The sequence below is a fragment of the Euprymna scolopes genome, chromosome 31, assembly GCF_053919585.1.
Source record: "Euprymna scolopes isolate OS-2025 chromosome 31, ASM5391958v1, whole genome shotgun sequence".
Lineage (NCBI taxonomy): Eukaryota > Metazoa > Mollusca > Cephalopoda > Sepiida > Sepiolidae > Euprymna > Euprymna scolopes.
This window is the reverse complement of record NC_136512.1, coordinates 30,774,363-30,786,832: the sequence shown is the minus strand read 5'-3', so window position 1 is coordinate 30,786,832 and position 12,470 is coordinate 30,774,363. Positions and strand designations below refer to the sequence as shown.

At 37.3% G+C, this 12,470-nt stretch overlaps 1 protein-coding gene across 1 annotated transcript in view; it reads right to left on the bottom strand.

The window, feature by feature from the left end:
• LOC145255671 (uncharacterized) overlaps positions 1-12,470 on the bottom strand; it is a 144,379-nt gene that overhangs the window by 72,809 nt on the left and 59,100 nt on the right. The window contains exon 4 of the mRNA XM_080114232.1: positions 3,886-4,029. Coding sequence (XP_079970358.1) covers positions 3,886-4,029 — 144 coding nt within the window. The remainder of the gene's footprint in view (positions 1-3,885; positions 4,030-12,470) is intronic.

Sequence of the window (12,470 nt, the reverse complement as noted above, 5' to 3'; positions counted from 1 at the left end):
AAGTTAGGAAGTATGTTAGCTGACTATAACCAAATGTGCATAAATGTAAAGATTGGCAGTAGTTTCCTGAATCTTCCTCAATGTTTGAAAAAGAAATTAAGTCACTGACAAAATGCCAGGCAACAAAAATAATGCTACAATTTTGATCGTTGGCAGCCATTATTAGACCAATTGATCTCTTCCTGTACAAAGAGACATCCCAATTATTTTTTTTAGGTTTGTTGAAGGTCAATACAGCACAAATATCCTTCCGGTGGATGATTGGCATTGGCTAATTCTTGAAAAGGAGTCACTCTACACAAGTTAATGAGATGTTGAATTTTAGACAACGTAAAAGAGATAGTATTAGGGGGTCCACATCCAGTCCCACCACTCCCCCATTATTCTTTGTAAAAAAAACAACAAAAAAAACGATTATGCAATAAAAAAAAAAAAATTCAGTATTTATTCAATAAATATATTTTTATTTATTTGCCTATTTTTTATTTAACTTATACAGAATAAGAAATAAAATTTTAGTTGTAAGGGAGATAATTCTTTTTATATACTTTAATTAAACAGGAATTATTCCCCTTACTGAATTTTATTTTATAGTCTAGATTGCCTGGGCTGGACCAAATAACTTTAAAAATAAATTGTAGCAATGTATGTTATAGATGGCCATCAACACTGTGTAGCAATAACAAGATTGGCCAGTCAGAAGCAGAAGCAATTGGTTAGCTTAAATGCTATTTAGGTCTGATTCAAAAAAAATCAGGCAAGATAACTTTATAGATATAAATGGAAGATAGAATAAGAAATAGGTGTTTTGAAATCATAGCAATTCTTAAAAGCATGATCGCTTGTGAAAGTTTATGTTCAAGTCAAATTAAAACGTGTAGTAACGTTTCATTTAATACACTGTTAAAAGTGCTGAAAGTGACTGTAAGCTTTTTTTTTTCTGACTTTATTTTAAGGAGGCAAAAAAATAAAATTAAGAGAGACCTCCAGAGTGCTGTGAGTTGGGTTCAAGTCTAACTGATGGTTTCAACCATCAGTTAGACTTGAATTCTACTCAAGCAGAGCATTCATTTATACCCTGGCTCTGATTGGCAGAAATATGGGTCAAGTAGTTTCTGATAAGTTTTTTAAAGATTAAAATTAAATGAAGCGACTCATTATTTGTTTCAATATTTTGCATTTCAGCAAAATCAAAAAGTTCAGAGGATCGATAATGCCGAGAAACTGCAGTAAAGCATTAAGTATATTTCATTATCTATTATTGATTATATAATGCTAGAAGCCATTTCTTTTATGTTACGGATTGCAAGGATAATATCACTAGAACCACAATTTCGATTTACTCAATGAGGCACAGGTTCAAATCCTTTACAAGTCATTTTTCACTTTGTTTATATCCAGCCTTATGGAGAAAATTAAAAAAATTAACTTAATGCACAACATAAAATAAAAGTGTACTTTTAGAAAGAGATTTCAAATATTAAAAACGCAATATGTATGTGTATATTAGTATTTCATATATCCACATAAAATGTTAGACAATATATTTTATGTATTGATTTTCAACAGTGCTCAATACATGAGTAGAGCTAGGTAAAAATTATAACAATCACTATGACAATAAAATTACATAGTCTTCTGTGTTTCATTTCCATAGGGAATTGCCAGGCTTAAAAACATGTAATTCATGTTACTGAGTGTTTTTATACATATACGTGGTGTTTAGTCAAGATAGATAGCCAACGAATCTGATTGGTTAACTAAACTATATGTGTGTGTATATATAAAAACACTCGATAACATGAACTCCATGCATTTTAGCCTGATGATTTCCTATGGGGAAGAAACACAGAAGACTGTGTAGCTTAATAGCCATAAACTCCACCACTACACTATATATGTGAAAAAGTATCTAAATTGGGTGACTCATCTAAAAGAAGATGTGTGAGGATATGCAAAGGAAAAGGTTGTAAAATAGAAATAATTATGGATAAATGTTTTTTATGAGTAAATGGTTTCTCACTTTGGTAACATTAAAAGGAAAATGTTGACATAGGGGTAAACTTTTGTGTTTTTTTATTGGTTATATGTAAAAATGTTGCTAGTAATAAGTAAAAAAGTTTAAGGGTTTTTGGATGTTTTCTGAAAGAAAAACAAAGAAAGCAATGGAAAATGAACGAATAAAAGAGAAAAAAAAGAAAAGGATAAAAACAGAAAAGTGGAAAGAAAGAAGAAAATAGAGCAAAGAAAAGAAAAAGTAAGGGAAGGGAAGTAAAGAAAAGGGGGAAAGGAAAGAAAATGAAAAGAAACAGGTAAAGAAAAAGGAAAGGAAGAGGAAAAGAAGACGAAAAGAAGAGGAAAGAAAAGAAAAAGGAAAAGGAAATGAAAAAGAAAAAGGAAAAGAAAAAGGAAAAGGAAAAGAAAAAGGAAAAGGAAAAGAAAAAGGAAAAGGAAAAGAAAAAGAAAAAGGAAAAGGAAAAGAAAAAGGAAAAGGAAAAGAAAAGGGAAAAGGAAAAGAAAAGGGAAAAGAAAAAGGAAAAGGAAAAGAAAAAGGAAGAGAAAAAGGAAAAGGAAAAGAAAAGGGAAAAGAAAAAGGAAAAGAAAAAGGAAAAGAAAAAGAAAAAGGAAAAGAAAAGAAAAAGGGAAGGGAAGTAAAGAAAAGGGGGAAAGGAAAGAAAATGAAAAGAAACAGGTAAAGAAAAAGGAAAGGAAGAGGAAAAGAAGACGAAAAGAAGAGGAAAGAAAAGAAAAAGGAAAAGGAAATGAAAAAGAAAAAGGAAAAGAAAAAGGAAAAGGAAAAGAAAAAGAAAAAGGAAAAGGAAAAGAAAAGGGAAAAGGAAAAGAAAAGGGAAAAGGAAAAGAAAAAGGAAAAGAAAAAGGAAGAGAAAAAGGAAAAGGAAAAGAAAAGGGAAAAGAAAAAGGAAAAGAAAAAGGAAAAGAAAAAGGAAAAGAAAAAGGAAAAGAAAAAGGAAAAGAAAAAGGAAAGGTAAAGAAAAAGGAAAGGTAAAGAAAAAGGAAAGGTAAAGAAAAAGGAAAGGTAAAGAAAAAGGAAAGGTAAAGAAAAAGGAAAGGTAAAGAAAAAGGAAAGGTAAAGAAAAAGGAAAGGTAAAGAAAAAAGAAAGGTATAGAAAAAAGAAAGATATAGAAAAAAGAAAGGTAAAGAAAAAAGAAAGGTATAGAAAAAAGAAAGGTATAGAAAAAAGAAAGGTATAGAAAAAAGGTATAGAAAAAGGAAAGGTATAGAAAAAGGAAAGGTAAAGAAAAAGGAAAGGTAAAGAAAAAGGAAAGGTAAAGAAAAAGGAAAGGTAAAGAAAAAGGAAAGGTAAAGAAAAAGGAAAGGTATAGAAAAAAGAAAGGTAAGGAAAGGAAAGAAAAAATATGGGCTAATAATGATGCAAAGGAAAAAAAACAAAAAAAAACAAAGACAATAAAAAAAGAGCAATAAAGCGAAAGATTAGTAAAAAAAAAAAAAAATAGAAATAATTTAAAAGAAAAAAAACTCAAATAACAAATATTTTAAGTTTTTTGTTAATAAATTCAAAAGTAAAAAATCGTTTCCAATCTTAACTTCTTACCTGATATGAAGTAGATTAAGACCTGATGTACAAAGTACAATAAAATCTTTTTATATTCCTTAACATGCTAAAAAGCACTGAAAAAAAAACAAAAAAAAATGAACCCTTAAGTCTAATCTATTGCCATATTAAATTACAAGATTGTATAGCAACAACTGCATAAAAAAAAATGACTAGTCTACAGCATTCACCTCTGGAAAGACACAAATAAATAAGGCAAAAAAAAATGTTCAAATGACTTAAAAGTAGCTCCAAAATGTAAAATAAAAGAAGGGGGTGGGGGTAGGCATGTGGAAGGGAGGTAACTTACCATCAGGTGAACAGCCTTCTTCATCAGAACTATCAGCACACTGGGGAATGCCATCGCAGACGTGCTGTAATTCTATGCAATCAAGTCCTTCCTTCAGAGAGTTCTTCTTATCGCACTCAAAATGGTGCTTGTCACACTGTCGTCCTGTAAGTATAAAATTGTGCCGGCTTTAAAAAAGGGGGGATCTCGTCTATGGAAGGAGAGGGGAAAATACAAAAATTATTATCCATGACATGACTGAAAGTTTGGAAAACAAGAAACATTCTTAAAACAAATCCCTTTTAATTTGTACATTTTGCAACCACCATCATCCTCCACTGTTTAACATTCATTTTATATGCTGGCATGTGTTGGACAGCTTTTAAAAATTGACTCACAAACTAATCTAATATGTTTCTGAATTATAGAGATGAGGATTGATCATTCATATTATCAGGATTCCTTGGACTATTGTTCTCATCTTGAGTGTCATTTTCACAATGTATTGGTTGATGTAGGTGTATCTTCAACACCCACCATCCATATAATGTAAAGAAAAAAATCTTCTGTTGCCTTCAACACCGAGCAAAAGCAATATGTAGTAATAGCAATACATATCAAGAGAAAATGAACAGTTAAAAAGAGACCCTCCCACAAAACAATTAGCTAAAAAAGCATGAAATCAATTCCAAACAATCTGGATCAAACACCAAAGGACACCATCCAAAAACTCCCCATCATTTGTCTAACATACATGAAGAGCTTGTCAGAAAAAAAAAATCAAAGAATTTGTAATCCATATGACATCAGGAGAGTATTCAGGAGTGATTCAACTCTCTTGAATTATCTTGTGCAAGCCAAGCTCCCTATGAAAAAAAAATGCCAGCATCCTGTTCGGATAATTAATGTACTAGTATACGTTTGGGAATATGCACAGAAAAAAATAAATTTCTTTTCACATGCAAAAAGATATATATATATTCTGTGTTCTGGAGAGACATTGTTTTGAGTTCGAATTGTCGGGATTTGCAGCTGTGGTGATCAGGTCAAAGGTCAGTCCAACTGTTAGGGCTGTCTATCAGATTGAGATGAGTTTGTGCAAAGACAATCGTGGCCAAGAAATGTAGTGATAACGCATAATCCTTGTTGTGATCAGCAACATGAAGAGAGGTGTTGAGTGACTGACAAGGGGAGAGTGTCCCGGTGTGAAATTATTTGAAGGAACTCAGATGCAAAGACAACAGAAGGAAGAAGGCAATTAGCTGAGTTAGTGAGAAATGGTTTACTTGACAATTAAGTGTTATGAAATATTTACAGGACAGAACATCACAAACAGGGATCTACAGACAAATTTATCTGTATTTGACCATTGACAACCAAATATTTTTGTTACTAGCTAATTAGAAAATTTACTAGCCAAACCCACATGATTTTTAGAACATGGTATTTTCATTCCATGACAAGTACGTACATTATAAGGATTTTTCTGTTCATTTTTTTTTATGAGTGTAATTCTAAATTTTATGTTGAGACTTGAAGGTATAGACTTACTACTTAGATATAAATAAGTCACTTGTACCCATTCCTCCCCCCTTTTTTTTTAATGGAGAGTAGATAATACAGTGGATGTGTTATCGGCAGCTCCAGTAACTCTCGCTTCTCCCTTTTTGTCCCTCAGTCAATGAGTGATTTTTCTGACAAAGGGTGAAGAAAAAGCTGCTTAAAGGTCGGTAGTACTTGGTGACCAATAGTCTGAGATGTCGGAAATTTTTCTGTCTCTGTCTGTCCTTGTGGCCATGTCACTAGTAAGGGTGCTGGAGGTAAACGTTTTGTCTGGGCTGACGTTATCCGCCTGATAGTCAGGGACCCGAACCTTGGATTAACCACTAAGGAGGCTGTTCTATCAGCAGGCGCAAAGTACTGGGACTGCTGTATTGCCATTTGGTGAGTGGATCTGGACCATGCAGTAGTCTCTGATGGGGCTTCTCGATGCCATACTAGTGGGTAATTGTTACGGCTTTACCTTTTCGTGTGCTACAAAAAAAACATTTTCCTGTCTTTTTCTCTCTTACTTTCCCTCTCTGTACTGCTCTAACCAAGTATGCCGACCTATTCCACAAATCCCAAAACCTCAACATGAAATATCTCCAGAATAAAAACTCGATTAAACCTAGAACCCCATCTTCCAACGTAGACCCCTACCACCAGGTCTCCTTCTCCAACATCAGGGGTCTACGTTCCAACCTTCCAGAGGTTGAAACCCAATTACAGGAGACGAAACCGAACATATTATTTCTAAGTGAAACTGGAATAGGGCTGACCACTTCTCTAGATGAGTTCATAATTAACGGATACTCTAACTTCACAGCTAAATCTGACCCCCAAGATCGCCATGGGCATGGAATACGTGCCTACATTAAGGATGGCTTCCCGTGTGGCAGGGATATCTCTAGAGAAGACCCTAATTTACCCTATATGTGCTTCAAGGTTGCACTTGCTAACACCACTGCATTTATATTTGCCCTCTATCGGCCCCACAACAGCGGAGTTACTATCTTTCAGAGCATATCTGAGAAAATAGACCACATACTGTCTGCACATCCCTCGGCTAACATCCACATCTGTGGTGACTTCAACGTCCATAACGTGGAATGGCTGACCAATTCAAATAAGACAGACAATGAGGGGAGGTTTTGTCATGATTTTGCCATTGCTTATGACCTCACTCAGATTGTTCGCGAACCCACCCGTGTGCCTGATACACCCGGTCAATATGCAAGCCTCCTAGACCTTTTTCTCTCAACTTCCTCTGAGCTATGTTCATGTTCCGTTCATTCTCCTCTAGGATCCTCCGACCATTCCGTCGTATCAGTTAAGATAAAAACGAAATGTAATAAGTCCCCAGACGTACCCCTCCACCGTACTGTATACCGATACTCTATGGCTGACTGGGATAGCTTCTGTACATTCATATCTGATTTACCTCTGCACTCCACGTTTAAAAAGGAAGTGTCCTCTATAGTATCAGATCTGACCGAATGGTTAATTGTAGGCATAGACCAATTCATACCATCTAAAAAATTCCAACAAAAACCTAACAGCCAGCCATGGTTCTCCCCAGAATGTGCTGCTGCTATCGCGCAAAAAAATCACTTTTTCCATAGCTACCAACGTAATAGATGCACTGAGACTAAAGCTGCTTTCAGGACTGCCAGCAACCACTGTAAAAGAGTAATAAAAAATGCAAGAGAGCTATATGCCCAGTCTGTTAAATCCAAGGTAGCTGATCAGCGGCTTGGTTCCCACCAGTTTTGGCAAATAACAAACAGGATCTTGAACAGAAGCGTGCGTTCTATCCCAACTCTTATCGATGGACCAGAGGTCATCTCGTCAGCGTCAGACAAGGCCAAACTATTTGCAAAGAACTTTGCAGCTAATTCTACCCTATGCGACGAAGGCCATCAACTCCCCATATTTCCTCCTATAACACAGAACAAGCTAGGTAACATACAAATATCCGTGCATAAGGTCGCCAAGCTAATCAAGAACCTAGATTCCAGTAAAGCAACTGGCCCTGATGGCATCCCAATTGTAGTGTTAAAAAAGCTTACAACAGAACTTGCTCCCATACTTACGAAACTATTTAAGCGCTGCCTTAAGGAGAAGTGCTTTCCGACTCCCTGGAAGACCTCATCAGTTTGCCCCGTATTTAAGAATTCAGGTGATAAGTCATCTCCCACTCAGTACAGACCAATAAGTCTCCTGTGTGTTATGAGTAAGTTGCTGGAATCCATATTAAATAGAGAAATAGTCAACCACCTCAGCAGGAACAACCTTCTTAGTGACACACAATATGGTTTCCGCTCTGCAAGATCTACCACAGATGTGCTGACGGTTATATCCCACAGGATTAGTGAATCTCTTGACAAAGGCTTCCTTTCTAGGGCAATTGCTCTTGACATATCAAAGGCCTTCAACAAGGTATGGCATAAGGGTCTACTTCACAAGATTTCCAGCTACGGTATAACTGGAAATGTTTTCTCAATCATTAAATCATTTCTCTCCGATAGGCTCATAAGAGTAGTGGTAGATGGACAAAAATCGGAGGCCTGCAATATAAATGCTGGAGTCCCTCAGGGGTCAATCCTGGGCCCAACTCTCTTCCTGATCTACATCAATGACCTCCCTAAACACATACTGAAATCATTCGTTGACATCTATGCTGATGACAACCATCTACGGCAACACATCAAAGGCTGTAAATGACAAAGTTCTCTCTGATTCTCTCTCCTCTGATCTCGAGCGCGTGGTTCAGTGGGGGAAGACGTGGCTGGTTACCTTTAATGCATCCAAAACCAAACTCCTATCCTTACATCATCAACGCTCTGATCCCCATCTGGCATCAACTGTGATGGATGGCTCTCGTCTGGGTGAGGCCCCGTGTTTTGACAAGCTTCTGGGTTTGACCTTTACTCCTGATCTGAAATGGAACACGTACATCAAGTCTGTTGCCAAGGTCGCTGGAAAGATGGTGGGATCCTTCTACCACTCCAGAAGATATCTCACTATTGATGCAATTCTCTATCTATAATAAAAACAAGTACATCCAAGGATGGAATACTGTTGCCACATCTGGGCAGGACCTGCTAAAAACAGTCTATCCTGCCTTGACAGAGTACAAAATAGACTTTGTGGCTTAGTGGGGGATGCCCTTTTCTCTACCCTGCAACCTCTCTCCCACAGAAGAGATGTTGCGAGCCTATCCTTGTTTTATCGTTATTCCCATGGCAGGTGCTCGTCTGAACTCCAATCTCTGGTTCCTCCTCGCCAATCTTTCACGAAAAACACCCGTCTAGCTGAATCCACTGTGAAAAATTTCCCCACTCTTTATCTGTGCCTAAATCAAAACGTGGATTCCATGAACAAAGCTTCTTTCTTAGAACTGCACGCCTGTGGAACTCTGTTCCGTCTGCCTGCTTCGCACCGGACTACAACTTGGATGTCTTCAAGTCCAACGTTAACAAATTCCTAATAAACCGCCCCTTTAAGTAAACACTTGATCAAATCTCCACACTAACGTAATGAACTTGCAATAACCCTTATCCCTGAGTGGCTTCCGGGCCTTGATGAGTGGTGATCACTGTGTAAAAAAAAAAAAAAAAAAAAAAAAAAAAAAAAAAAAATGATCAAATTTCTTCAGATGTTTTTTAAAAAAAACCTTCATTAAAAAAAGAGTATATTGTTTTATTAAACTTTTATTGTTTAAATATTTTGCTTCACTTTGCTCTTTTTAAAAAATAAAAAAAAAAAATAATAAAAGTAAAGTATGTAAAAAACATTTTTTACTCAAGTAATGAGCTTTGGAAAATAGTCGGTGAAAAAAATAAAAAATAACAATCACCAAAAGATAAGCATTTTATTATTTATAGTCTACACTTTAAAAAATCATTCACAAATGCAACGTAAAGCCCTAACTACTCAACTAAAAAATCAATTAATATTTTTTGCCTTTTTTTTTTTTTCGAGGCCACTTGAGGATAAGGGTTAATGGGTATACATTAGTCATGTGATTATAGTGTTTTTAACATAGGTAGTGTAACTTTTGTAAGTTGGATTACATAGGAGGACGGTTCATCAAGAACTTGTTTACATTGGAGTTGAAAACAATCAGATTGTAGTCAGTTGGAAAGCAGGTAATCAGAAGAGAGTTCCACACGCGTGCGATTCTAAGAAAGAAGCTTTATTCATGGAATCTACGTTTAGGTTTAGGCACAGATAAAGAGTGTGGAAAATTATTGATAGTGGTTTTGGCTAGACGAGTGTTTTTCGTGAAAGTTTGGCGTGAGGAGAACATAGAGCTCAGTGGAGCATTTGCCATGAAAATAATGATAAAGCAAAGACAGGCTCACAATGTCTCTTCTGTGGGAAAGAGGTTGCAAGGAAGAGAAAAGAGCATCCCCCACTAAGCTACGAAGTCTATTTTGAACTCTGTCAAGGCAGGATATGCTGCTTCTAGCAGCTCCGGCCCAGATGTGCCAACAGTACTCCATCATTGGCCGTACCTGGCTTTTATATACAAGGGGCGTGCAATAAGTAATGCCCCTGACCCACTTCCAGTTGTCTGATATAGCTAAAGTTTTGCATGTGCAACGATTTATATCTCTACAGGTTATGTGGCAAATTACAGCTCTGAACTAATTGTGGTTTCTGTTTTACAGGTGTTTGAACTGAGTCAGGTGTGAAATGGAGCCTGTTAAATGTCAAGCAGTGATCCAGTTTTTGTATTTGAAAGGACGCACACCACAGGAGACTTTTGATGAAATGAAATAAACTTATGGTGATAATTCCCCATCGTATGACCTTGTAAAATGCTGGCATCGTGAATTCAAACATGGCCGGAAGTCTGTGGAAACAGCTCCCAAACCTGGTCACCCCCCCCCTACCATTGATGAGGCATCTGTCCGTCAAGTTGAGGCTGCCATTTTGGAAGATCGGTGCATTACTATTCGCCAAATAGCCCAAGATGTCAAGATTAGTACAGGGTTTGTGGAAACTATCATTCATGACCATTTGCATATGCATAAGGTGTCTACCAGATGGATTCCCAGGTTGCTCACACCATTCCAGAACCAAGAACATGTCGAGTGCTCGAGGACGAATTTGGAGATGTGCCAAGAAGATGAGTCAAAGTTTTTTAAAAGACTGATTACACAGGGTGAAACCTGGGTTCATCATTATGATCCAGAGACCAAAGCCCAGTCAATGCAGTGGAAGCACTTGGACTCACCACCTCCAAAGAAGGCAAGTGTGCAGCCCTCCGCTGGCAAGGTCATGCTCACAGTCTTCTGGGACCAGGATGGGGTAGTGATGACAGATTTCCTGGCAAAGGGTACCACAATTACAGGAGCCTGTTATGCTTCACTTTTGAGGAAAGCTATCAAAATCAAGAGGCGAGGCAAGATCAGCAAAGGTACCCTCCTTCTGCAGGACAATGCTCCGGTCCACAACTCGCATGTCGCCAGATCAGAAGCATGGGTGTGTGGTTATGAAATCCTCCCCCATCGTCCCTACTCTCCTGACCTTGCACCCTCTGACTTTCACCTCTTCCCAGCCATGAAGTTGTTTTTGAAAGGAAAGCGTTTCCCAGATGATGCAACCTTGATTTCTGAAGTCACGTCATGGTTGGAGGACCAACCTGGGGTGTTCTACAAAAACAGTCTCCAGAGCTGCATCAAATGATGGGAGAAATGCATAACTCTGGGTGGTTCCTATGTAGAGAAAGACTAATAACCGTGCCAAGTTTCGTTGCTTTACTACTATGGGAAGTGGGTCAGGGGCATTACTTATTGCACACCCCTTGTAGGTAGAGAATTGCATCAGGAGTGAGATATCTACTGGAGTGGTAAAAGGATCCTACCATTTTCTCAGTGACCTTGACAATGGATTTTATATACATTTTCCATTTCAGATCAGGAGTAAAGGTCACACCCAGAAGCTTATCAAAACGTGAAGCCTCCTGTAATTCTTAAGCGGATCCTCGATAAATTCACACAGATGCTTCAGATTGACTCAAAAATATACATCTGCACTTATTAATCCAATCGGAAGTCCGCACCATGTCATGTGTATATAAATGATTTGAGGTATCTTTATTTCATGCTGAAAACGGTAAAGTTCCACCACGAAATACCAATGCTTACAAATATCACAAAAAATTGAATCACACCTTAATCTCTTTCCAGAAACTGAGTTGGGAAACTTTCCACTTTCTGGCAACTTTCCAACACTACAACTATTGATCATCACTTTGATCTTTGTAACATTCACAGCAAGACCTTTACTTATCATAGCATTCCTCCAAATCTTAACATGCACAACATCATCAATATAAGGCATCAATTCTAGACAACACAAGGTCAGCAATGTTCATAGAGAACATGAATTGGAACAAATAGATTGAGGGTATTGCCAAGGCTGCTGCAAAGAAGGTGGCCTCTTTCTACCGTGTTAGACAGTTACTTATGTCTAATAGTATCCTGTACCTCTGCAAGGCCACCATTCGCCTATGTATGGAGTATTGTTGCCACATTTGGGCTGGTGCATCTACTACTAGTCTCTCACTCTTAGAGTTCAAAGGAGATCCCAAACCTAATAGGTCACTGTCAGCTAGGTTTCAACTCTGTCCCATTCATAAAATGTTGCATCCCTCTGCCCGTTTCACAAGTATTTTCATTTTGCTCCGACGAACTACAAGCTCTTGTACCTCCTCGATGTAAATACCACTGACAAACCCGACAAGCAGGAAACTCCCATCCCTACACAATAGAGATCCCCACATGCTAGAAAACCTTCTATTCTAATAGTTTCTTCCCTCAAACTGCTAAACGTTGGAATTCCCTTCAGAGTCCCTACTTCCGACTGTACTGACATTCAGAAGTTCAAGTGTAATGTAAACAGACATCTTGCTGCTCAACTCCCTACATATCAGGTTGACAAGAAAGTTCTTGCAATTTATAACTTTTAAATCAAAATAAGCACCATTAGAATCAACACACTTTTGCCAACACAAAACAAGTGTATTTTTATGCCAGTAATGTAAAAATCTT